The 22,416-nt window shown below is 50.5% G+C and overlaps 8 protein-coding genes across 8 annotated transcripts; 4 read left to right on the top strand and 4 right to left on the bottom strand.

Moving 5' to 3' along the window:
• Nucleotides 1–688: 688 nt before the first annotated feature.
• Nucleotides 689–1,573, top strand: PV05_08792 (uncharacterized protein; the record flags this gene model as incomplete). The annotated part of the gene is made up of 1 exon (XM_013458330.1): nt 689–1,573. The coding sequence occupies one exon, from the start codon at nt 689–691 to the stop codon at nt 1,571–1,573; it is 885 nt and encodes a 294-aa protein (XP_013313784.1).
• Nucleotides 1,574–2,452: 879 nt separating this feature from the next.
• PV05_08791 (uncharacterized protein) lies at nt 2,453–5,015 on the top strand. The gene is made up of 5 exons (XM_013458329.1): nt 2,453–3,141; nt 3,192–3,776; nt 3,827–3,997; nt 4,050–4,174; nt 4,240–5,015. Exons 1-5 carry the CDS (start codon nt 2,979–2,981, stop codon nt 4,870–4,872), a joined length of 1,677 nt encoding a protein of 558 aa, XP_013313783.1. The 5' UTR covers nt 2,453–2,978; the 3' UTR covers nt 4,873–5,015.
• PV05_08790 (uncharacterized protein) lies at nt 4,868–6,764 on the bottom strand. The gene has a single exon (XM_013458328.1). The coding sequence runs from the start codon at nt 6,646–6,648 to the stop codon at nt 5,320–5,322; it is 1,329 nt and encodes a 442-aa protein (XP_013313782.1). The 5' UTR covers nt 6,649–6,764; the 3' UTR covers nt 4,868–5,319.
• Nucleotides 6,765–6,940: 176 nt separating this feature from the next.
• PV05_08789 (phosphatidylserine decarboxylase) lies at nt 6,941–8,221 on the bottom strand. The gene is made up of 2 exons (XM_013458327.1): nt 7,913–8,221; nt 6,941–7,856 (listed from the first exon to the last, which is right to left on the bottom strand). Exons 1-2 carry the CDS (start codon nt 8,148–8,150, stop codon nt 7,090–7,092), a joined length of 1,005 nt encoding a protein of 334 aa, XP_013313781.1. The 5' UTR covers nt 8,151–8,221; the 3' UTR covers nt 6,941–7,089.
• A 282-nt stretch (nt 8,222–8,503) lies between these two features.
• On the bottom strand, nt 8,504–10,089 carry PV05_08788 (uncharacterized protein; the record flags this gene model as incomplete). Its single annotated transcript, XM_013458326.1, has 5 exons — nt 8,504–9,015; nt 9,078–9,252; nt 9,301–9,699; nt 9,766–9,780; nt 9,874–10,089. 5 exons carry the CDS (start codon nt 10,087–10,089, stop codon nt 8,504–8,506), a joined length of 1,317 nt encoding a protein of 438 aa, XP_013313780.1.
• Nucleotides 10,090–11,414: 1,325 nt separating this feature from the next.
• Nucleotides 11,415–12,757, top strand: PV05_08787 (uncharacterized protein; the record flags this gene model as incomplete). Its single annotated transcript, XM_013458325.1, has 1 exon — nt 11,415–12,757. One exon carries the CDS (start codon nt 11,415–11,417, stop codon nt 12,708–12,710), a length of 1,296 nt encoding a protein of 431 aa, XP_013313779.1. The 3' UTR covers nt 12,711–12,757.
• Nucleotides 12,758–13,298: 541 nt separating this feature from the next.
• On the top strand, nt 13,299–15,070 carry PV05_08786 (uncharacterized protein; the record flags this gene model as incomplete). Its single annotated transcript, XM_013458324.1, has 2 exons — nt 13,299–13,358; nt 13,424–15,070. The coding sequence occupies 2 exons, from the start codon at nt 13,299–13,301 to the stop codon at nt 15,068–15,070; spliced, it is 1,707 nt and encodes a 568-aa protein (XP_013313778.1).
• A 1,079-nt stretch (nt 15,071–16,149) lies between these two features.
• On the bottom strand, nt 16,150–18,101 carry PV05_08785 (uncharacterized protein; the record flags this gene model as incomplete). Its single annotated transcript, XM_013458323.1, has 3 exons — nt 16,150–17,520; nt 17,580–17,876; nt 17,943–18,101. The coding sequence occupies 3 exons, from the start codon at nt 18,099–18,101 to the stop codon at nt 16,354–16,356; spliced, it is 1,623 nt and encodes a 540-aa protein (XP_013313777.1). The 3' UTR covers nt 16,150–16,353.
• Between the last annotated feature and the right edge of the window lie 4,315 nt (nt 18,102–22,416).

The following is a 22,416-nucleotide window of genomic DNA, read 5'->3' as shown; positions in this document are numbered from 1 at the left end:
TCTGCTCGTCTGCAAGAAGATCGGTTCGATGGCCGTTGTCCGTTCCTCTACCACACGTTACGGTATCTTGACAGGCGATGCTATCGCAATGGGAGAAGGATCCGGACCTCAATCGTCCCTGTGAAACCATTTATGAATATATTCTCCCAGTGACTCTGGAAGGATTTTTGTTGATATTTTCACGCGATCCGGTAGATCAGAGCCCCTTCATCCTACCATAACGGACTTCTACTCCGTGGAGATCTTTGAGCGATAGTTCGTTGGACGGCTTGGAAAATGATCCCGGTCCTGTGCATGTCAGAACTGGCGTGGTTCGTCGCCCACAGCGAACCTGACCACCGTTTCAGCCAATCACCAGAAACTGCAGTCTCCAGGAACCAATGACAGCCCAGGGAGTTAGACCCCGGCACGACAGGACGACAGGATATGCTCTTCCGGGGCCATACACACTCAGCCACTACTACGCGAACCTTGCTGTGCGACCTGCCTTCTCATCAGATCCATTGGAAAAATGACGTAGTTATGCGCTTAACAGGATTCTCAGCTACAAGGTTGCTCTGTCCTTGGTCTTTGAGAAAAACGACCTTATCGACTTCAACCTGTTAGCAATGAAAAGCGCACTTGCCATCAAGCTGAACCTCGACCAACAACTCCAGTCCCGTGTCGAGTAGAGAAAGAGTCGGTAGCCATGGCACCCGACAAGGTGGACCACAGCCTGGACCATGTCCTATCAGACCTCATCACAGCATTTCATATCCTTCACCAACATGAAGTGTTCGATGAACATGGTCAGATATCAGTGCGCAATCCTCAGGATCCCACGACATTCTTCACCAGCAACACGCCAGCGATCCTTGTCTCCTCGAAGAGTGATCTAAGTCAATGGCACGTCGCCGACTGCTCGCCAGTCGCAAGTCCCTATCCAGGATGCGAAATAAATCAGGAACTATCCTCAACAACGGAACTCTACGCGCACAGCTCCATGTATCACATGTACCCTGGTGTACAGAGCATTATCCACGCTCACTGTCTGAGTGCGATCGTGTACGGTCTATGCAATAGTTGGGGCAGCATGCTGCAACCGAGCTATCTAATGGCTGGATTCATAGGTACTTCGCCACCCATCTTCGACATTGCCAGATGTTACGACAATCTGCCAGACTCGCATCCGAAGAACCTGTTGATCAATACCGCATACATCGGCCATGAATTGGCGGCGAGATTTTGCAAGTCTCCCGACGAGGAGATGGAGCCGAGCGACACGCCGACCGATCTTCCGGAGCAAAAGGTTGTCTTCATGCGCGGTCATGGGTATACCACGTGGGCTGAGAGTATTGAGGACACCGTCTGGCGGGCCATCCATATACGCCGCGACGCAGATATCCAGACTGCCGCCATGGCCCAAAGAGACGCCACGGAGCTGGAGGTGGTTTACCTTTCAGAGCAGGAGGCCAAGGACTGTGAGAGAACAACAAACTTTGCAGATCAAAAACAATGGTTGGCCTGGACGGCGCAGGCAGATAGATCAGGAATGTATCGGAATGAGATGAGGTCGCTGTCGAGTGCCGGATAAGTGGCACAGAACTGTGGAGGAGCCCGTTTTCGGATGTATGATAGCGCAAATCATAGTCTGCCGCTGCGGAGGATAGTAATATAGCCGGTGTGCAATATCCATGGCTGGATGCTTAAACGCATGTCTTCGACCAAGAGACACGATCATAGATTTTCGGGAACAGTCATCCTCATGTCGCCCTTTCAATGACGCTGTTAATTCGGTCTGCAGAGGTCGTTCAGCCTAGCGGAGAGTCTTGTCGAGGCTACTCTTCGGCAGTCGTGTTCAGATCGATGGGACTCAAAGTCATGTCGCGGTAAACTAGTGATCAAACGACACTGCGAGGCTGCGCTCCATGTGATTCGGGTACCCCCTCCTCGTGATTCTCGGGTGTCTGTTCCGGGCCTGGTGGCTGGTCGTGAGCGGTTGACTGTCACATCTTCTCAAGACTAGTAGCTGTGGCACAAACCCAAGAAAGAGTGACCGTAGAGTCATCGGCTTGGACAGCTGCTTTTGGGCGTGAGGCTTCAGGCTAAGCTGACCCTCTCCGATGTCATTTTCAGCAAAGCCTTAAGGCACAAGTCTTACCTCACGGACGTACCTCTCACGATAGTTACGTGGAGCCTGGCAGTGGTGCCATCACGACAGTACGCGATGAAGCTGCTCGGGGAATACAAAAATACCGCGTGGAAGACGACGAATCAGTGGGCGGATGATGGCGGCTATTTCGGTACCAGGCTCGCTGGTTGGGTCACGTGTATCCGGGCTTCCCCTCACCGATGCGGGGAAATGTAAGCTTTTAGTGGCGCTTGATAAGGCGAGAAGAAGCTCAAGAAGTCGGCACGGGAGGTGCATGTGCCGAGGCTCCGTCCGTTGCTTAGTTTCGCCTGCAGCGAAGATCTCCTCCTCCTTCATGCCTTCTCCTGCATTATTCTCGTGTTCACTTTGTGGCGTCCTCCCCGTCTTTGTGCCACAAAAACTTGAAGCTTCAACGACATATGTGCCCTCTGCAGGTATCGCAATGAACAAAGCTCCCGGGTAGCTGCTCGATGACACACAAGCACAACCTTCGATGAGTTATCACGAGCATAGCTATCGTTACATCCTGGTCACTAGCTCTGAAGCTTACCGCTACCTGCTCCAACAGGTAAGGATTGACCACTTGCTCCACGCCGTCCTGGGGCGAATAAGCAACATCAAGCAATTCCTACGAGTCTCGCCTATTGATGGCCTGCCTCTTGTGCACAATCAAGATCCTGGCTCGCAATGCAACCTTCCTATCTGAATGCGCTATGTACGTCACTCGAGCAGGTAGCAAGTCGGGGAAAATGATAGCTTCAGAATCGTTGACCGGTCGACATTTAAAGGCTGCCCGTCGCTTGCGTGCTTCTTCTTTCCTGCTCACTTTGGCTGACTCGTTGACAAAATGCGCGTCGAAACACTCCTGGCAGCATGCTTTGCAGCCGGCGCTTTTGCTGTGTCAAACCCCCACAAGCGCGCGCCTAAGAAGGCAGTGGCCCGCAGCACACCAGAGACGCTGCCTTTGACAAAGCGTGAAACATCCAGCTATCTGACTCCGAAAACGAAGAGTAAGTTCACAACCTTTTTCCGGAAAAGCAGCGAACTAAAATCCATCTAGAATTCGCCGTCAATGGCACTGGAATTCCTCTCGTGAACTTCGACATTGGCGAGTCATATGCCGGCACGTTGTCAATCAACAACAATGCTTCCAACGAGAATCAGCTGTTCTTCTGGTTCTTCCCGTCTGATAACCCCGCGGCGTCTGACGAGATCACCATTTGGTTAAACGGAGGACCGGGCTGTAGCTCTCTGGATGGATTGCTTCAAGAGCATGGCCCCTTTCTCTGGCAGAGCGGCACTTACGCTCCTCAACCCAACCCGTTCTCGTGGACCAACCTCACCAATATGATCTACATTGATCAGCCGATCGGGACTGGTCTCTCACCGGCGGCAAAAGGTGCCCCGGCCAAGATCAAGAATGAGGCAGATGTCGCCAAACAATTTGCGGGCTTCTGGAAGAACTTCATGACGACTTTCAACATGACAGGAAGCAAGGTCTACATTACTGGCGAGTCCTACGCTGGCCAATATATTCCGTACATCGCAAGCTATATGCTGGACCAGAACGACACGGACTACTACAATGTCAAGGGTATCCAGATTAACGACCCGAGTATCGGACTCGATGAGGTCCTGATTTATGGTAAGATAGTATCCATGGTCAATCCGACGTGCTGACGCTGTTTGCTATAGCGCCGGCCGTGACGGCGCTGAACTACTTCGCCCCAGTCTTCGCCCTCAACGACACGTTCATGACGCAGATCAACCAACGGGCAGATCAGTGCGGCTACTTCGATTTCATGGAAGAAGCGTTGACGTTCCCACCCAAGGGCAAATTCACTGCGCCAAACGTGACTGCACCAGGTACGTCGCTCTGTCATTAGGATATCGGGACTATGAGCTTACACCCCTACAGGTTGCGAAGTCTGGGACGACATTGTCACGGCCGCGATCTATGTGAATCCGTGCTTCAACATCTACCACCTCACAGACTACTGCCCTTTCCTCTGGGATGAATTAGGCTTCCCGTCTTTGGGCGATGTACGTATTCTCCATCTTCTCCCTATATCTTCAATCCGTCCTAGTCCTCGATACTGACCTTTCAGGGACCAAACAACTACTTCAATCGCTCCGACGTGCAAAAGGCCCTCCACGCCCCTCCCACCGACTACACGATCTGCGGCGACCCAACCCTCTTCGAAGAAGGTGACCCCTCACCCCCTTCTAGTTTCGAAGCTCTTCCGTCTGTCATTGAACGCACCAACAACGTCATCGTCGGCAGCGGCCTACTCGACTACCTCCTTCTCACCAATGGAACGCTTATGGCGCTGAACAACATGACATGGAACGGCAAACAGGGCTTCTCCCAAGATCCCATGAACAGCGCCGACTTCTTTACCCCGTACAACCCGTCCATCGGATTCGTCATCGAGGAGACGGAGAATCAGCCCATCCCGGCAACGCCTGTCGGTCTGGTCGGCGGTGGTGGCCTGCTGGGCAAGACGCACACCGAGCGCGGTCTGACCTGGGTCACGGTGGATCTGGCCGGGCACGAGATTCCGCAGTATGTGCCCGGTGCTGCCTACAGACAGCTCGAGTTCCTCCTCGGTCGCATCAAGAGTCTCAGTCAAATAGGCGATTTCACGACGCAGCATGGCAACTATACCGGAACTGTGCCGCCGAATCCGTACTATGGACCGACGGCCACTGCCTCTGCGGCCAAGCAGTTCTGGGCTTGAGAGAGCAACTCGGGACCTACTACATAAGTACTATTATCCTGAGGTTAAATCACCTCGGTATGCTAAATATGAGTGGCCTGGCCTACAGTATAAATCAAGATAAATCTAATGATGAAAAGAACCACGACTTGGCAATTGTCAACCAGTCCTTCCTTTTGATAATGAGGCAATCCATCCTCTCTCTTCATCTTCACGTGCCTACTCGTCTGTCGTTAGTCGCCGTCAGCGCCATCATCCATTTTGCGAACGCGAACTGCTACCCGGGCCTCCCTATCCGGTGATCAATTCCGGCAGGCAACGGCCACTATAAAAACGACAACTACTAATACAATGCGCGTCAGGAGAATGCGTCACGGGGGCCCGGACTGTCCCCATCAAATGCAGCGCAGCACGACTTTCGGTACTGTGAATAGTTCCATCATATCATCGATTCATTACAATCCTTCATTACAATCCGAAAGGATAAGTCTCTGCTTCCGCCAGCGGTGTCTTGGGCTGGATCTTCTCCAGCGCGCCCACAGCATGCGTCTTGTCGAAGAACATATAGGCGTCGAACTGTTTCGAGAGCTTCGAGACACTGTAGTGGCTCCAACGCTCCGTCATGGGTCGGTAGATGACACCGATGAACCTCTCCAGTCGTGGTGCGGCGAGGTGTCTCCTGGTGGCGTTGTCGCAATGGTCTTTGCGCATGTCGATCAAGAACCGGTCCAGGCCCGTGTCGTGCGCGACGCGTTCCCAGCTGTCCTCTCGCGAAGGGTTGACTTTCATGACTTCCATGTCGCCGTCCCATTCATGCGCCGCTGCGACGGTGCCGTCGTGCGTGCCGGTGCCGACGACGGCCACGTCACTGACTCCGAGTCGTTCCCTGCACAGTTGGCCGAGATTGATCTCATCGCGTTGGGCTCCCATGTCGGTGTACCGGGCGTCGCCGAGGTGGCTGTTGTGCGCCCACACCACGACTTTGGACTGGCGGAAGTCGATCAGCCGCTTCAGCGTCTGGAACATGTGCAGGTCCCGCAGATTCCAGGTGATCTCGTCGCTGTAGTACATCTTCCGGTAGTACTCTTCGGCGTCGACGACCAGGACGGCGTTTTGCTCCGCGCTGTGGAAGCCTTCGCCGTCGCCGGCCTTGGCCGAGTACTCGAGCCGCTTCTTCAGCAGGTCGAGCAGCATGTGGACGACGTCCTTTTCACACGATTGCATCCCGGACATTTTCATCTTGAGGCCGTACTGGTGCTCTCGGCCCGCCCAGCGCATGAGCTGCGAATATCGCTCGCGGGCCTGCTTGGCCATCTCCGGGTCGACGTTCTGCAGGTATCGGATGACCGCGTGCATCGACGTGCCCATCGAGTACAGGTCGAGACCGTAGATGCCGGCCTTCTGGTCGGCAGGCAGGGTCTCATTGTAGTCACGCATCCAGTGAGCTAGGTCCTGCATTTCCCTGTTCCTCCACATCCAGGTGGGAAATCTTTTGAAGGGGACTTCGTGGGCTTCGGCTCGTCCGGCTTGTTTGGGCCATCGTCGGACGTAGTGGTCCATTGCTTCGGCGTCCGGCCAGTCGGCCTCCAGAGCCACCATTTTGAACCCATGCTCTTGGATCAGCCGTTTCGTGATCTCGGCGCGAGCTTCGTAGAATTCCGATGTGCCGTGGCTGGCGTCACCCAGTAAGACGACGTTGTATTGACCGAGCCAGTCAAAGTATTCGGGGAATGACTTGCTGTTGATTGGTGGTAGGGCTTTGGCCGCCTTTTTCATGAACTGTGAAAGCGAAGACATGATGGGGGGATTGGGTAGTACGAGATAGGCTAACGTGAGAAGGCTATGAAGAAAGATAAAATATTGTGTCTGGCTTGTGTCTGAAAGGGCGTCAGAAAGTAGTCTGGAGGTATTCCTGGTAGGTGCCTGTTATCCTGGTATCCTGGTATCCTTAAGTATATCAGAAGCCGGATATCGCCATCCGGGCGCCGTGACGTAAGCCGACAGGGGGTGATGGGGGGCATCATGGGGACGCAGTATCTTACGACCATCACCTGATTGACATTGCACCTTCACCTTTTGCCTTGTATCTCACGACCATTGACCACCTTAACACAGTAGGGTGACAAGTTGCTCCAACAGTACCAGAGCAGAAGGATTGTGGAATACCTGACCTGACTTGACCTGACTCCAAAACTACGTCCAATCCAGCATCGCCTGTCAACCGGATCACTCCATTCTTCACTCTGGCTTTGTCGCCTTCCCCAGACTCATTCCTACCTCTACATCCATCATGATCTGTTGGCGACTAACCTCAAGCAGATCATCGTCAAATTGGATGCGACCCTTCTCAAAGGCGACAATGATGCTGGAACCACCAAACTGAAAGAGACCGACCTCTTCGCCCTTCTCCACATGACTCCCTTCCTTCTGGCACTTCTCATTGATTTCCACGGTTCCGACATTTGTTGCGCCAATTGCCACGTACAGCACTTTGCCAAACCCCTTCGTGTCGAATACCACGCAGCACCGTGCGTTCTCAGTCAAGATATCCACATCGCTCTGCAAACACAAAGGGTCGACCTGGTAGTACTCGCCAGGGATTCTTTTATACCAACTGACCGTCCCAGCGACAGGTGAGTGATAGCGATGATAGTCTTGAGGACTTAGTCGGAAACTTGCAATAGCGCCATCACTCCAGAACTTGGCCAGTTCAGAATCTCTGATCAAATTTGCAATCGTAAAATTGTGCCCTTTGATCCACAACTCTTGGGTTTCTTTTACAGTCGGGTACACCACGAGCCTGCAATCTGCGACAACTACCGCTTTGGTCGGGTCGTCCTGCTCGAAAATCGGCCTTCGACCAGGCTTGTGTTTCCGCACGAAGAACTCTTCAAACGTCTTGTATTGGGAGATGTCGGAGGGCTCGAAATCGTCCATGTTGATGTTGTAAAAGTCCACGAACGGCTTGATCCGAGACGCGGAAGTGGTTGTTCCTTCCTCTTGGCCTGCCACCAGTCAGCATCGATAGCGGGTCTGAGGGACGCTGCAGCGGGAAACCCACCTTCTTTGATACTCTTCTCATGTATCCATAGTCGCATGGCCTTGGTCGTGTCAACCCATTCCACAAAGCGGCTGAACAAAATCAGCAGTTTCAGCTTCTTGAATATTGGCTGCTGTTCCCGGCCCGGTTGTCCATTCTTTCGATTGACCGTACGCCAGCCTATTTGGCGGTTCTGAACCAACTTGACCGTGGACAAGCAGTAGTCGAGCACTTGGTGGATGTAATCTGTCAACGCCATTTTGATCTCTCTCTTTGCATAAGACGACTATAAGACAAAGAACAAATTTTCACGAGGTCGATGCAAATAAGACCTGGTATTTAGGCGAGCGGATGTCTTCTCCGACAAGCTGAGAGACTGTGGCGAGGCCAAAGTTGATGCCACATGATATGACGCAGTGATCGACAGGGCATCAACCTGATTTTTGGGTCTTGATCAGCAAAAGTCCCAGACGCGGAAGATGCCAGAAACATGGACGGAAAACTCCTACTCGTATGCGGGCGGGGCGCAGGACCGTGTTATTGGTCGGTAGATGACCAATACTAGGACGAGTAGTGGTAGGGCGAGAGACGGCAGTTCAGTCGTGACGCAGATCATTCATCCACGCAGTCGATGGCTAGAGGCCGAGAGAACCAAAGCCATACAAGCAGCAGGGTAAGAGATAGCCCAAGCACCACGTCGAACAAGCGTTCAATCCCTGAAGTCTGCGCCACAACTCCAATGACAAACGGCGCACCAGCACCTCCAAGCTGCCCAATCGCACAAGTAAGAGCAACAGCTCGTACGTGAATGCTTTTCGGCAGCCTCTTTGTCATGGTTAGAATTCCAGAAGGGAAAATAGGTCCAGCGACAAAGCCAATTCCGGCTGCGAGACACAAGGATAATGCCAGGCTCGCCTGCAACCGGAAAAGAACCTGTAAGCCGACAGACGTGCAGACAAAGACGATTACTGTCAATCGAAGGCCTGCTAATCTGGCAAGAGGACCCAGAGAGAATCGGCCCAAGACCATCCCAACCCAGAATAGCGAAGTTGCGAGAGCAGCGATAGAGGGAGACATATGTCGATTGCGGATCATGTAGCTCGTGAGCCAGCCACTCAGGGATGCTGGAGGGGTTAGTGATTTGATAAGTCTGAATGGACAGGACCCTGTGGGAAGATGACCCTACCTTCAATGCCCACATAGACGAAGCAGTACAAACTGCACATGAAAATCGGTTTCCAGCTACCGGCAAATCCAATGTCGGAACTCTCCTTGGGGCAGGTACTAGCCCAGTGCTTAGCAGCATTCTCATGGCGAAAGGCGATCAATATGGCACCAGCCTCGACCGCAAATGCGACCAGCTTCGTCCATGGTCAGCAATGCCCTACAAGGGCTGTACTCAATCTTACCGTCACCAAGTAGAACGATCGCCATCCGAGTGCCGCCTTCTCAAGAGCAGCAACAATGATAGGGCCAGTCACGCATCCTAATGCGTATGAACCGTGGATGAGTCCTGAGATTTTGTCTGCTTCGCGAACACTGGCTGCCCAGGTGCAGAAGCTCGAGTCACAGAACCCCGTCCCAACGCCCACAAGGAGGTAAGCAGCCAATATTATTGCATAGGACGGCTGGCTCCACAGCACGACGCCGCCCGCAACATGAAAAATTCCTGCTAGAATGGAGACTCCTCTCCACCCAAAGTTGACGTGAGCAGTATGAACAAGGGAGGTGCCGACGAGGTATCCCGAAACCGCCACAAGAAATATGACCGCTGCAGCAGCATCTTTGATGTCATAGTATGTTTCGATCTGTTGACAGGAGCTTCCACGTTAAACCTGGACGGTCCCATCGACAATGATTAGAGAAAAACGAACCAGCGGCAGAAGGGCCTGAAAATCAATTGTCAGCGAGAACCTCGACGAATTGAGCTCTATGGTCTTTCTCCCCGATATGGCAGAGCAGGCTGGGGATTCTGAACGTACCCCGACAGAAGCGACATGCATCCCCGTGGTGAACCAAGAATACATAACCGCAACGACCTTGAGAGCTATGTGCTCAGCGGGTTTTGGTCGTAGCCCTGGACCGGAAAGCCCATCGCCCACGGTTCTCCTGTTTTGTCCATCTTGGAGGAGTGGTTGCTGCTCAGCGGCGGGCTCAGAAGATATGGCTGACTCGGACGACGAGGACTCGAAGAACATTGCCGTCGTTCAGATGCACAACTCGCAAACCTCCGATTGCACAGGGAGGAGACCTTATCGTATCATGACGCCAGCAGTTTGCCATTCCTCAAGATTTGATCAGATAGGGATCCCGGGCCGACGTCGGCTGTCGGTACGCCTGCCTAATTGGCGGACATAAAGGACGGAAAACGGCAGGGGCGCTCGCATACGGCTCACCCCGACCGTGCCGCTTCTAAAACCCCGTCGCTCGCGACTCACCCTCCCCTCATCCTCTTCTTACCTTTATTTATTTTCTTTATATACTTGTCGATTTATACTCGATCGGAAATACCAAGGGTATACGTCATCTTCCGCTGTCCGGGATTCATGTGATCGTGGTCCTCACTGTTGGATCGATCCAGACGGGAAGAAGCATTATAGGCTGTGAGCTCCACATTTCAGAAGCTTTCTCGAGTATGTCGCCAAGTACGGTCAATATTGCGATGAAGCCAATCGGAGTCAGCCCGCAACCTGGCCGAAGTCCATGCGGCACTGAGCAGGCGATCAGCAAGTCTGGCAACGAAAACCAGCACCTGCACGCCGTTTGTGGTCCGGTGGAGCAGACTCAGGTACACGAGCTGGAAGAGACCAGCTAGCGGTTGGAAGAGCCCATTGTTGTGGATACCGTCATCCAGAAATGTTCATGGGTGAGGGAGCGATAAATGCGCTCCATCATGCCATGGCCAAAGATAATTCATCTTAGGTTATGCTCTCTGGCTTCGATTTGGAACTCCTCGCTCCTTCAGGTGATGATCAGGACCTAAGCCTCACGGTGATCAACCTTCAACTTTGCAACGCCACCTCGCTGAGTATGCTGTTCTTGTTCGGAAGCACAGATAGGAAAACGCATCTATTACTCACACTGAACCTTAAGTTTTAAGATGATTGCATGCTTGGACCGGTTTGCCCTTTGTACTCACCGGGCCAACGCCTCACGTAGCTGTCGAGGGTGACCTCGCACTAACGTACAGGTAGCCGCGCCCATCCGGACCAGGCACTAAAGGTTCGGCAAATTGGATATCTCGTCCTGGGTCTAGCAACGTGCAGTGGCTTGAGATCGGCGCATGATTCGTTGACATAGTCTTGATGCAATAGAAATTGATCGAAGGCTTTCGCAGGCTGCGTCATTTGTGTACCGACATCCAGGACCAAGGTGTACGCAGCTTCGCCTTGCAACAAAACTGTCGATCAATAGGTCAGTAAACGGTATATAGCTTGTATAACTGTCTTTCAGGTTGTCTCAATCTGCTCTCTAAAAGTCCGCTGATATTCTCTACCAATCGTTTCGCATGATGTGGCCCCATATGAAGTGCGCAAGTGCACTCGTTCTCTTTTTCTTGGGCCTGAGCAGCCCTCAGAAAGCAAATTCAGTCCTCACAGAACCGCCTTATACTTTCATTCGTGATGATAGCTTCAACTATGAGCTTCTCGTACAGTTCGGTACAGTACGCTACCAGGGAGCCTCAGTGGCCGATTTGTTCTCGGCTGCGCAGGCGATCAAACCCAAGAATACGTCCAGCTACAATACAACGTTCTACCAACTGGCACAGCAAAGTGAAAAGCGTGCCGAGGCAACCAATGATCCGTCTGTCGCACAGGACAGCTACTTCTTTGCTTCAGGATATTATCGCGAAGCGGACTTCTACCTCCATGACAACTGGAGTGACCCTCTCATCAACTGTTACTGGGAAAGGCAAACAACGCTCTTCGACAAAGCCATCGCCTCTTTGCCAGTTCCGGGCGAGAGGGTTGTCATCCCGGCTGACGGTTTTGAGACGATTGGTATATTCTACAAGCCCGACAACTATTCCATAAAACGCCCGACCGTCCTCATTGGCAATGGATACGATCAGGCGCAGGAGCACTCGCTGCATGCAAACGGATTTGCCTTCTTGGAGAAAGGTTGGAATGTCCTGACATATGAAGGCCCAGGTCAACCAACAGTTCGTAGGCAACAGAACTTGGGCTTTATCTACGATTGGGAAAAGGTGGTCACCCCGGCCGTTGACTACCTTGCGAACAGGTCTGATGTAGACATGTCACGGCTTGTCCTGCAGGGAATCTCCATGGGAGGATACCTCGCAGCTCGGGCTGCAGCGTTCGAACCTCGAGTCAGGGCGCTGATCCTCAATGAGGGTGTGTTCAGTGTGTACGAAGGTTTCACCCAAGGGTTCCCCTCTAGCCTCCTCGAACTCTTGGCTGCTGGCAACACGACAGCTTTCGACAAGGTGGTGGAAGATGCGATTCTCTTCAATGACTCTGCGTCGACTGCAAGCCGATGGGGCATCGCTCAAGGACTCTGGTCTTTCAACACGCACTCGCCGTCCGAGTGGATCGAAAAGTCGAAAAACATGACCTTGGCCAATATCGCCCAACTGATCCAAGTTCCAGTCTGGGTTTCCAATCCGGTTAATGATACCACATTCCCAGGACAGGCGGTGAAAGCGGCTAAAGCGATCGGCGCCAAGGCGACGATACACAACTTTACAGGAGCAGCAAGTCTACACTGCTCGGCTGGAGCATACGAAGAAGCAAATTGGGCGATCCTTAGCTGGCTCGATGGTGTTTTTGGCAGCAACCACTCCTCCACCCGTGGTTAATGACCCAAGGTTGAGGTGATAGTCCCGGCAGTTAAATTGGTCACCGGCTCGATCTGGTCCAACAACAAAGACTCTTCGTGTCTATGGCTCGGGTCGTTTGTTTTTGTATACAGGTACAAAGCATGGTAGTATATGTCCGATGGCGGAATTTCAATATCTTTCAGACGGGGGAATTAATTCTTGCCTGAGGAGCTGGAAGAGTTCACCTCTAAGCTGCGACAGGCTGCAGTAAACTACATGGATACAAGTAAGCACTTTGGCTGCTGGGTTAAAAGGGTGAAGATGAAGCAAAAGATTGACGTTGGTGTGATGATCAGCTTCGGCACGATGGAGTTTGATATTTGGCCACCAAGGCTCAATCCACTGTGGGGTACTCCGTACATTCCATTCATGATTGGCTACCTCGCACAGCTTACCGCATCGAGTTAGACCAGAACTAGCCCGATCCGCTCCAAGCGCGACGAGGCCCAATCCGCCATGGTTCCGAACACTCATGTCCGGTTGCACGTCTCCGTCTATCTTCATGTCTACATGTACCTGATCAAATGCGCCGCATCTTCGCCATATCTTTGATGGATTGTTAGTGATATGGTGTACCGAGGCAAGCCATCCAGAGGTTGTGAAAATTGCCGGAAAAGGAAGATCCGGGTAAGTGCCACTCCCTCTCTACAGTAGCCTAACCAGATTTTGATCAAAAGAATATCAATTTGTAGTGCGATCGGGCTCCTGATGGGTGTTTGAACTGTTCTCTGGCTTCATTTCGGTGCCCCAGATACCGGAACGAGACCGACCTCCTTTTCCGCGATGAAAGAGAGCACACGATCAGAAGGGTTGAAGCCCACATTAAAAAAAAGGAAACGAACGGATCGTTCTCATCAACCAACCACGATGTGAGTCGCGTTTCATCAACCGAGTTGAGCTCGATTCCATTCGCATCTGGGCAATCCCAGTCGGTGGCCCAACATCCAAGGTCACTCCGATACTACGACTTCGGAGCCCGAGGAATGCCTTCAGGCTCGCCATATGACTCCTCCAGATTGATCCTTGAAATGTCAAATGACTTTTTCCATCTGCATTACACCATCCATACTCCAGACTCACACCAGTACGTCCCAGCGCGGTCAAATACCTCGAGGGTCACACCTGATGGAGTATTGACAGCTTGTATGCGATCAGTGGGAGGTATTGGACTCTCGAGTACTCATAACCATGTCGACTACGAAATGACCACACAGCAAATGTACGGCTCGTCTATAAGGATGGTGAATGTCCTGCTCCAGGACCCTAGATCTGCCAAGGACGACAAGACTCTACTTGCTGTACTGCTGTTGAGCTACTTCGAGGAAATGAATCTACGACTGCCCTGTGACATCGCTGCCAAAGAGGCCCACATCCTTGGGGGTTTGTCTTTGCTCAGGTATCGGGGCATAAAACAACTTCAAACGCCATCCGAGATAAGACTATTTGCGCAGTTGACATCCTGTTTGACTAACTACTGCGTCCAATATCGTGTACGCCTCCCACAAGAGATTGCTGAGCTCACCGAGTGCGCCACCCTTCATGTCGAACGAGACATATCGTGGCATGTATTCCAAACCAAAGTCAAATTTACCCACTTTTACGTGCAAACAATATCTACTCCCGTGGTGGATCCCCATACTGTGCTCGAGAGAGCCCTGGAATTCGACCGAGCTTTTGCGGACACCAAAAAATACATGAAGCCTGGATGGACATACAAAGCGATGCAAACAAGTGGAGAACGAGAGGTTATCATCGATGGCTGCTACCACATCTATGACAACTACTTCGCTGCCACGGTATGGAACGACATGCGAGGCTATCGCATGCTAGCAAACCGACTCGTCTTTGAGCTGACGAGACATCTCCTGGCCACAACCCACCACAATACGGACAAGCTGAGAAAGCAGTTCCATGGCGCGGAGACGTCGATCCAACAGTTGCAGCGCGAGATTCTCGCGACGGTCCCACAACATCTAGGAATGGTTTCGAAGTCCAGTCCGGAGGTGGGCGGGGCCCTGCAGTCCAAGCAATCCACAACACCCAGGTTCTTATGGACAGCCTTCAACAGTACCAACTACAACCCGGCAAAGGGTGCAGGGAATGTCAACACCATGCCTCTGACAAGGATTTTTGGTGGTTGTTTACTGCCATTTTCTCTCTATCTTGTCGACTTAGTAGATACCGGCGGCTCGAAGTCTTTGGCAGAGCCTACTATGCGAATTCTGAGAACAGTGGCCAACTACTTGGGCGTCCGTCAGGCAGCTTTCTACGCTGGTGAGATTCAGAAGAGGCAGGGAGGCAAATCAAATCTGTTGAAATTCGATGGAGATGACATTTGAGCTTTCATTTGCCGAGAACGCAGGCTGCTAGTGAAAGGTTTACACATCTGAGACCCCTCGATGCTGCCATGACATGACCTTTCGCGAAGCCTCGCATGTGTTCGCCCGGCTTCACAGTGACAAACGCCGTACAATATTTTTACATCGTGGGATAGAAGAGCTAAAGATCTGCCAAGGAAATACTTTTGACGGTTTGGAACCGGATAATTTGATTTGGCCAGAACTCAGGCCAATTGCAATCGTATCGCCGGGAAGGGTGAGGAGCCGCTGCAGAATTACCATTGCTTGATATGCCAAGGGACAGCCGCCCTAGGACAGTCTCCCCTCGCCAACGTTGTCTAAGACCTCGCTGAGTGGTGGAGACCCTCTTCAACAATAGAACCTGTCTTCAATCCCCGTGCTCGAGGTGCAAAAGCCCAGATCAATCACGCGGAGTGAATCACCCGAGACTTCTCCCAAAGCCTTCCTCTCCGAACCTCAAGTCCCCCGACCCTAGGCCCCCAAGCGAGCACTCTTTCCTCCGCATTATCTCCGCTCCAGTTCTCCTGAGGGAAGATTGTCGCTATCATTTGCGCAGCCTGGCAGACCCCAGGTGAAATATCCGTTATAGTGAACCCGGCCGAGTGTTACGATGACACGAGATCTTTGAGGGTGCGGGCATCCTCGCCAACGGTTGCAATCAATGCAACCCCGGAAGTGGACGAACTGGTCGACCGTAAGGGAGTGAAATATGGCTTGACAGGACCAGTGCGCCCTTTCGGTGACAGAATCAGTGGGAACATTGTCGTGCGGGACAGCACCGGTGCCAGCAGAGCATGAAAGGATTTTGGGAGTGCATTTCGTCGATCTCGGTCAACTGGTTCAAGATGGAACGTCTCCGCCAGTTGGGGCCGACTAGCTGGTGAAGGTAGAAGAGCTGATGGAACAGTTCATTAGAGAAGGCTCCAATGACTCGGCCGATGTGCCAGCAGGGAAGAGGGGGGGAGGGGAGGGGGAGAGGGGGCAGATCTGCCACTTTTATAAGCTGTTCTTGTCCAGGCTGCTTTGCTCGCCGTCAACAGTTCTTTTCGACATCTAGTCGGTGCAGTAATTGCGGTTAGTTCTTCCACAAAACAACCGATCGATACCTTGCGGAATCTAGATCCACAACTGCTCAAGGCTCGAAAGCTCTGCCAATGTATGCCAGTCCAGAGTGATCTCCGAGCTTGTCCTAACTGACGAGCTGAAAAGTGACCCATGTTGATTAATTGTCAGAAATCTCTGATCATCCCGTCCGCGTAGGCTTATTTCTTCCCCTTCAGTTCTTTGTTCATCATCAAGCTGAGTCCCTCTGGCTCAACGAAAGCACTCCCACGATCCATGCAAACTGCCCACTCCCAGCTTGTTACCACCACGAGCATGAGTCCTGCAATCCCTAAGAAGAGTAGAGCATCAATATTCCTAGTGGCGGGAACACAGAGTATCACAACGATGTACACTAGCCGTCCCCCAAGACGTATGTATCGATTGTTAATCCGAAGGGATCCGGGCTCGTCAAGCGACTTGTCCAAAAGCGCTAGACCCGTCATGCTAAAGATGATGATGGCGAGCGAAACCGCGCTAGTCCAGACTGCATTGTACATGTAGTGCGGTATCTCGCCGTCTGGGATTTGCTGCTCTCCCGAAACATCAAGTTGTTCGCTTGTCTCGTGGCGGACGATGAATATGACGCCGGATGCAAACGTCAATATTGAGGCGAAGAGGGGAATGTGGAAGGATACCCAGATCAATGTTTTCTTCCCCTCCTGCTTGATTGCCGGAATAAATCTTTTGCTTCCGTCGCGGTTAAAATATAGGAATGACAGCTCATAGTAGACAAGGAGGATCCAGACCATGATCCCAGTTGTCCCGTTCAAGCCTCGTCCTAATGGTCCATCTTTGACCAATTGCAGAACACCTTCACCGAGGGTAATGATGAAAAAATTGGCCATTCGGGATTGGAAGTGGTCGACATCGAGAGCTTTCTTGTACTCGCTCGGCGTGAGCCTGTCTGCAAGTCTTGAGCTGAAAATCATGGAGCAAATATACTCCCAAGCCACCGCAGCCACGACCGGGCCCACTGCATAGACATCATGTAAATAGATGGCGGCAATCCAGAGCCCAACCCCGGGCAATCTAAGCACGGATTGGATGAAGATAAGTCTTCGCAGCCATTTGATAAATATAGAATAGACCAGTTCGATAAGCAGGAAGCTGCCGAGGATAATAAGGTACGTCGAGATGACCCAGGTCTTCACTTTGTCGATATCTTCGGCCAGGTAGGCCAACTGGTTGCCATAAAAGACGGACAAGACCAAGATCCACAGTTTAAAGGTTTTCTGCACCATGTCGTCCATGTAATAATTATTGAGAAATTCCCGCATAGAATTCCAGATACGCCAGGAGGGCAAAAATAGCAGAACGAAGACTAGCTGCATCGAGTAATTCAGCCATGGGAACCCGTCTTGTCTGGGACCAGCATGATGCCTACCGTTGCTTTCCCCGTGGAGGGGTCTTCAGGTTTGAAGCCCAATGTCGAAAAGACTTCGGAAAGATTGCTGATGATACCCACCCATATCAGATCGACAAATAGATCCAGCCGCTCCCTGCCTCTCGCAACGTCCTCTGGCAGATGGCTAGAAGTGCTTGACTGGAGACCCGTCTCATTGGTTGTAGACGGAGCCAAGATTCCATGCTCATTGCCCACAGTGATTACCTTCGACCGATATAAATATTGAAGTGGGCGCGGACGCCTGACGACATAGCGATGTATCACTCGTGTCTCGACCTTGAGGCAATTCAGCAAGCAAATCCCAGCTGCACAGACCTACATTGAGGCCACTCCAGAACCTACATGCTGAGTTTGCCTCGAGTGGGCATCCAAACTTCTCCTTGAGTCGAATGAGCCCTGCTTCTCGAGCTTATGCCCGGACTCTCCTCCCGCACGGCCTTGCAGCTCATCCAGACTCTGAGAATGTTCCGCAAGGGATGATGCTTTTTGTTGGTCTTGCATCGTTGGCGGGGACGGAGTCGGGAGAGGTTTTGCGGATGTGCGGCCGGATTCTCTCGCGCGACCCAGGTTCAAGGCCGAAGTCGGGAACGTCTCGGTAAGCCGGCAGCCAGTGGTCTGCAATAGTCGTGGTGACTGAAGTCGAGATCCTTGGATGATGTTCTTGTCTCGTCTCCGCTAAGTACTGCCTAGCCGTCAAAATAGATTGAACTCTGCTTGGAGCTCATGTAGTGCTCGCCCAGACAGTGTGTAGTTTTGAGAATCAAAAGATCATTTATCATTCCAAGAACTACAGAGGGCTTCCTCATAAGTAGGGGGTAGTCATTGAACGTAAAATAACAGGTACCGCATTTCAAGCCACGTCACTCGCGACCCACCCTCCTCTCCCGCACTCGGACTCTCATCTTTACTCACCTGAGGAGACATGCTTGCAAGCTAGCCATACCCTGCTTACGTGACACTTCAATTTCCCGATTTCTCCTCAATGGTTTACTCGAGAGTTATAAGGTATAGCTCTGCTCCTGATCTACAAAGCCTGATTGGTGTGAATCGTAATAAATTACGCAGTTAAAAGAAGTGGCCAAAGACTTTGGAAAGAACATTCACGTGTTGTAGGATCGTCCAAGTGAGAAGCGTGAGTGACATCAGGATCGTCTCTTTAGCTTGACAGTATCTGATGGATAGCAGTCTGGCACAATCGAGAATTTATCTCCAACCCCCACCTACTATTACGAGTTGCACTCCATTGGCTGCTACCATTCGGCCTCCGTATCATGGGGGAGGCCTGAAAAAGGCGAAGTTTGCCTTCTTGCGATATGAATGCCTCTTATAGCCACGTTGATCTTTCCCGTCAAAAGATTTATGGACAGCCCACTTCTGAACTAATTCCTGGGACAGCGTCCCCTTAACCGAGTCGACCACAAAAGTTGCCGATGGTTAGCAGAAATTTCCATGCATGTGCCTAGCCACGGGTGGCCAGATGTATTCCCTCGATGCCGTCGAGTCGGAATTGCTCTCAGCTCTATGGGACGGTCTTTTCGAAGTTTCTGCGAACGCCGTCCAGCATGTCCGCTTTTTACTCAACATAGAGCTTGTTGGCACCCCGATGACCTTGAATCACTACTTCAACGACAATATCCAAAAATGGTGCCGTGACCTACTCTCACTTCTGATCGAAGTTGACTGACCAGACTCTAGCCGCCAGAAGAGAATGCGAACCCGGTTGTCTAAGTTATCTTTCGATGATTGTAGCCATGGTCAGGTTGTTCGATTGCAGGACACGCAACCAAAGTCATTGTTTCGGGTGGAAGGCGGTTTTGCAACAGCCTATATAGAGAATAGAGAGAAATTATGAAGACTATGGTCCGTCCAATTACTAAGGCGCGAGGCGTCGTAGCCCCTATAATAGATATGACACGGGTAATCGCTCACCCGACTCACCCTGACTCGCGCGCTCTCGGAGTGAGTATAGGTTGACATCACCCTAACCCTAACGTAGGGTGCGCCGCCCCTGTAGATTTCCCACATTATGGCGAGACGGTTGAAGATCTTAAGATCACGAACGCGCTGGATGGACGTCTGTACGAGATACCAGTAAGTTAATACTACTCCGTACTCACTATTAAGAACGGAAAGAAAGTTGTTCAGGCAAGGAATGAATGCCCATTCACAGGGATAACCTCACGGCTTGATAAGTAGGCTTACTGTTTTCGTGTCACTAATTCGTTGTCCGGGGCTACCACAAACATTCCACAAGTACTTATGTAGTAGCAAATCCGACAGGCTTGAGCTTGAACCGGAGTACAACATTGCGGTTTGATCGACATCTTATTTTATCATCTTTCAGGCGAACGCCATCTCACTTTCAAGGGCCTTGGAGCTAGTCTCTGCACTTCGCAAAGAGAATGCCGTGCTCGGACCCATGATCGTTGAGGTCCGTTTCCGGTGACCTTCCCACTTTATTTCCGCACCAGGCGAGATACTTCAAGTTGTACTCCGTACTTGGATGGGAACTTTGGCCACCTCGTCACCTCGACCACTTTGTCCTTGTCGAACAGTAGCGTGTACTAGTAGACGACGACGCCCCACCGTCCCATCCTTTTCTCGAGCAGGAAGAAGAGTCTGCAGCAGCCTCGTCGTCCATCCAGTCACTCGGCAGGGAATGATGGTTCACTTTTCATTTTGCTAGAACATGTCGTCCTTCTTGCTGGACTCGATGAATTCGTCCACTCGATCTTAAGACCAAGGTATTGCAATGTAGGCGTCGTCGTGGAACACATTGAGCGGTACTTCTCCCACTCCGCGGGCATCCACGGTACGTGGGCTACCTTACGCAAATCTCGCGGATTTTGAATCTTTGGCGCGAGTTCCGTATTTGTACTAGCAGAAGCAGAGAATTGATCAGTTCCTCGATGCACCGTTCTCCTTCCTGGGTTGCTTTTTCATCTGGACGTGTATGGTGGACGACGGAGGGTCAGATAGCATGATATAAGCAACAAGGACTGCCTAGAGGTACTATACTGTCTATCGCTAGGGTCCATGATATTCTTAAGAAGTGTTCGTTTTCTATATCCTAGGCGGTAAACTGCGAACACTAAATTCCGAGTCTAAGAACCCCTTTTGTGACGAGTAAGAGATTGGTTTTGAATTGCTGACGGGCCACCGAAGCTTCCTTCCGTACTGAAGTTCACTGTTAGTACAGTACTTCAATTTCTTTTCATTTTTTTTCTTTCAAGTTCCTCTCCTACACCATGGCAAAGATTTGAGGCATTTAGGTCATCCGACCTCGCGAAGGCTGGACGAGGATTCAATGATCTTTTTCACCAACTACTGGCCTCACCGTTCGACAACTTCTAGCGGTGCCCCAATACTTTGTTGACTCGCCAACTCGAAGTGCCCGGTTGCTGTGGGGTCTTGCGGGTCAGTCCGCGGGTGCGGGTTCCTTGCAGTTCCACGACAGGGCGCCTCAGCTAAGCCTTTCCAAGGCTATCTACTGCCGCGATTCAACGTTTTCACGAGGTTTTAAAAGTCATCGCAATGCGGGGCCTCAATCAACCTCGAGAGAACAAATAGGACGAAATCGAGATTTACAGTACCAGTACTGATCAGATACTGAACTCGTTGCGAGGCAAGTCAGCAGGGAATTCTGGTGTAGAAGTAAGCTCGAATCGAGCTGAGTCCGGGCTAAGATTGAGCTGGGGGCGGACTGGCTTCGAGGCAGTAGACTTCTAGGTTGCACCTCCTGCGGTTGAGTCAGGACCGAGTCGAATCCGAGCTAGATTCGGGCTGGCACTAGGGGGAGCCAGAGCTAGGCGCGAGCCAAGCCCGGGCTGTCTTCCTAGGTTTAGTAGAACAATGTAACGGTTCTTATTTTAGCTAAGGCCCTAGTGGCTCGAGCTAATTCTTTACTTAAAAAGATATAAAAAAAATAAAGCGTTTGAATCGCGCTTAAATCGTTTCTACTATAGTATCTACAAGTACCTTTATTACTAGAAATATAGTAATAAATTATATACTTAAATTCTAAAAAAATCAAATTAAAGAAATGTTGATATATTGAACATTTTAAGGTAAATATTAAAAAAACTAAGATCAATTTCAGATTCTGATCTCTTCTTTATATTTAGAGATTCTAAATCCAAATCTTTAAAGGGATTAAAACCTAAATGTTCTAGTGTTTTAGATAGATTTTTTAATATATCTAATAAATATATATATAAAGCTTCTAATAGTCCTCTACTAATTTACTTATATATTTACCTATATATTTTATATTCGAACTTTTCAATGTATCTAATATAATATTTATAAAGCTTCTGAGGGTCTTCTACTAAGTTAGCTAAGATTTCTCGAAGATAACGTAGATAATTATAAGTCCTTAGATCGCTAAAATTTTCAATAGTTTTCGATACTTTTTAGATAGTTCTCTAATACTTCTCTAATACTTCTCTAATACTTCTCTAATACTTCTCTAATACTTCTCTAATACTTCTCTAATACTTCTCTAATACTTCTCTAATATATTAGTATTAACTATTAAAGAACTTTTCGAGATAGTATTATTGATATAATCTAGAAAAAATTAAAAGTTCGAATCTCGCCTTCGTAATTTTCCTTCTTCTTTTTATCCTTAAAAATCTAACGCTAAAAAATTTAGAATCTAATTTACGAAAGAAAAGGCTATAACTATTAGACTATAAAGACTTTTATAGGCTTCTAAGTATATAAGTCTTAACCCTTAAGCGTTAAAAATTACTAATAATTATAAAGCCTTTAAATAACGATAATAATAAAGAATCGTTATAATCTAATTAGTGAG

The sequence above is a fragment of the Exophiala xenobiotica genome, assembly GCF_000835505.1.
Source record: "Exophiala xenobiotica strain CBS 118157 unplaced genomic scaffold supercont1.5, whole genome shotgun sequence".
Lineage (NCBI taxonomy): Eukaryota > Fungi > Ascomycota > Eurotiomycetes > Chaetothyriales > Herpotrichiellaceae > Exophiala > Exophiala xenobiotica.
Note: the sequence above shows the minus strand (reverse complement) of the source record. Positions and strands in the feature narration are given on the sequence as shown.

What these genes read in the sequence shown, in the direction of transcription:
- PV05_08791 (XM_013458329.1), top strand. Translation starts at nt 2,979, where the DNA reads ATGCGCGTCGAAACACTCCTGGCAGCATGCTTTGCAGCCGGCGCTTTT. An exon ending in TCTGACTCCGAAAACGAAGA is followed by an intron (nt 3,142 to 3,191) that starts GTAAGTTCACAA and finishes AAATCCATCTAG; the next exon opens with AATTCGCCGTCAATGGCACT. An exon ending in GCCAAACGTGACTGCACCAG is followed by an intron (nt 3,998 to 4,049) that starts GTACGTCGCTCT and finishes ACACCCCTACAG; the next exon opens with GTTGCGAAGTCTGGGACGAC.
- PV05_08789 (XM_013458327.1), bottom strand. Translation starts at nt 8,150, where the DNA reads ATGGCGTTGACAGATTACATCCACCAAGTGCTCGACTACTGCTTGTCC. An exon ending in TGAGAAGAGTATCAAAGAAG is followed by an intron (nt 7,857 to 7,912) that starts GTGGGTTTCCCG and finishes GACTGGTGGCAG; the next exon opens with GCCAAGAGGAAGGAACAACC.
- PV05_08790 (XM_013458328.1), bottom strand. Translation starts at nt 6,648, where the DNA reads ATGTCTTCGCTTTCACAGTTCATGAAAAAGGCGGCCAAAGCCCTACCA.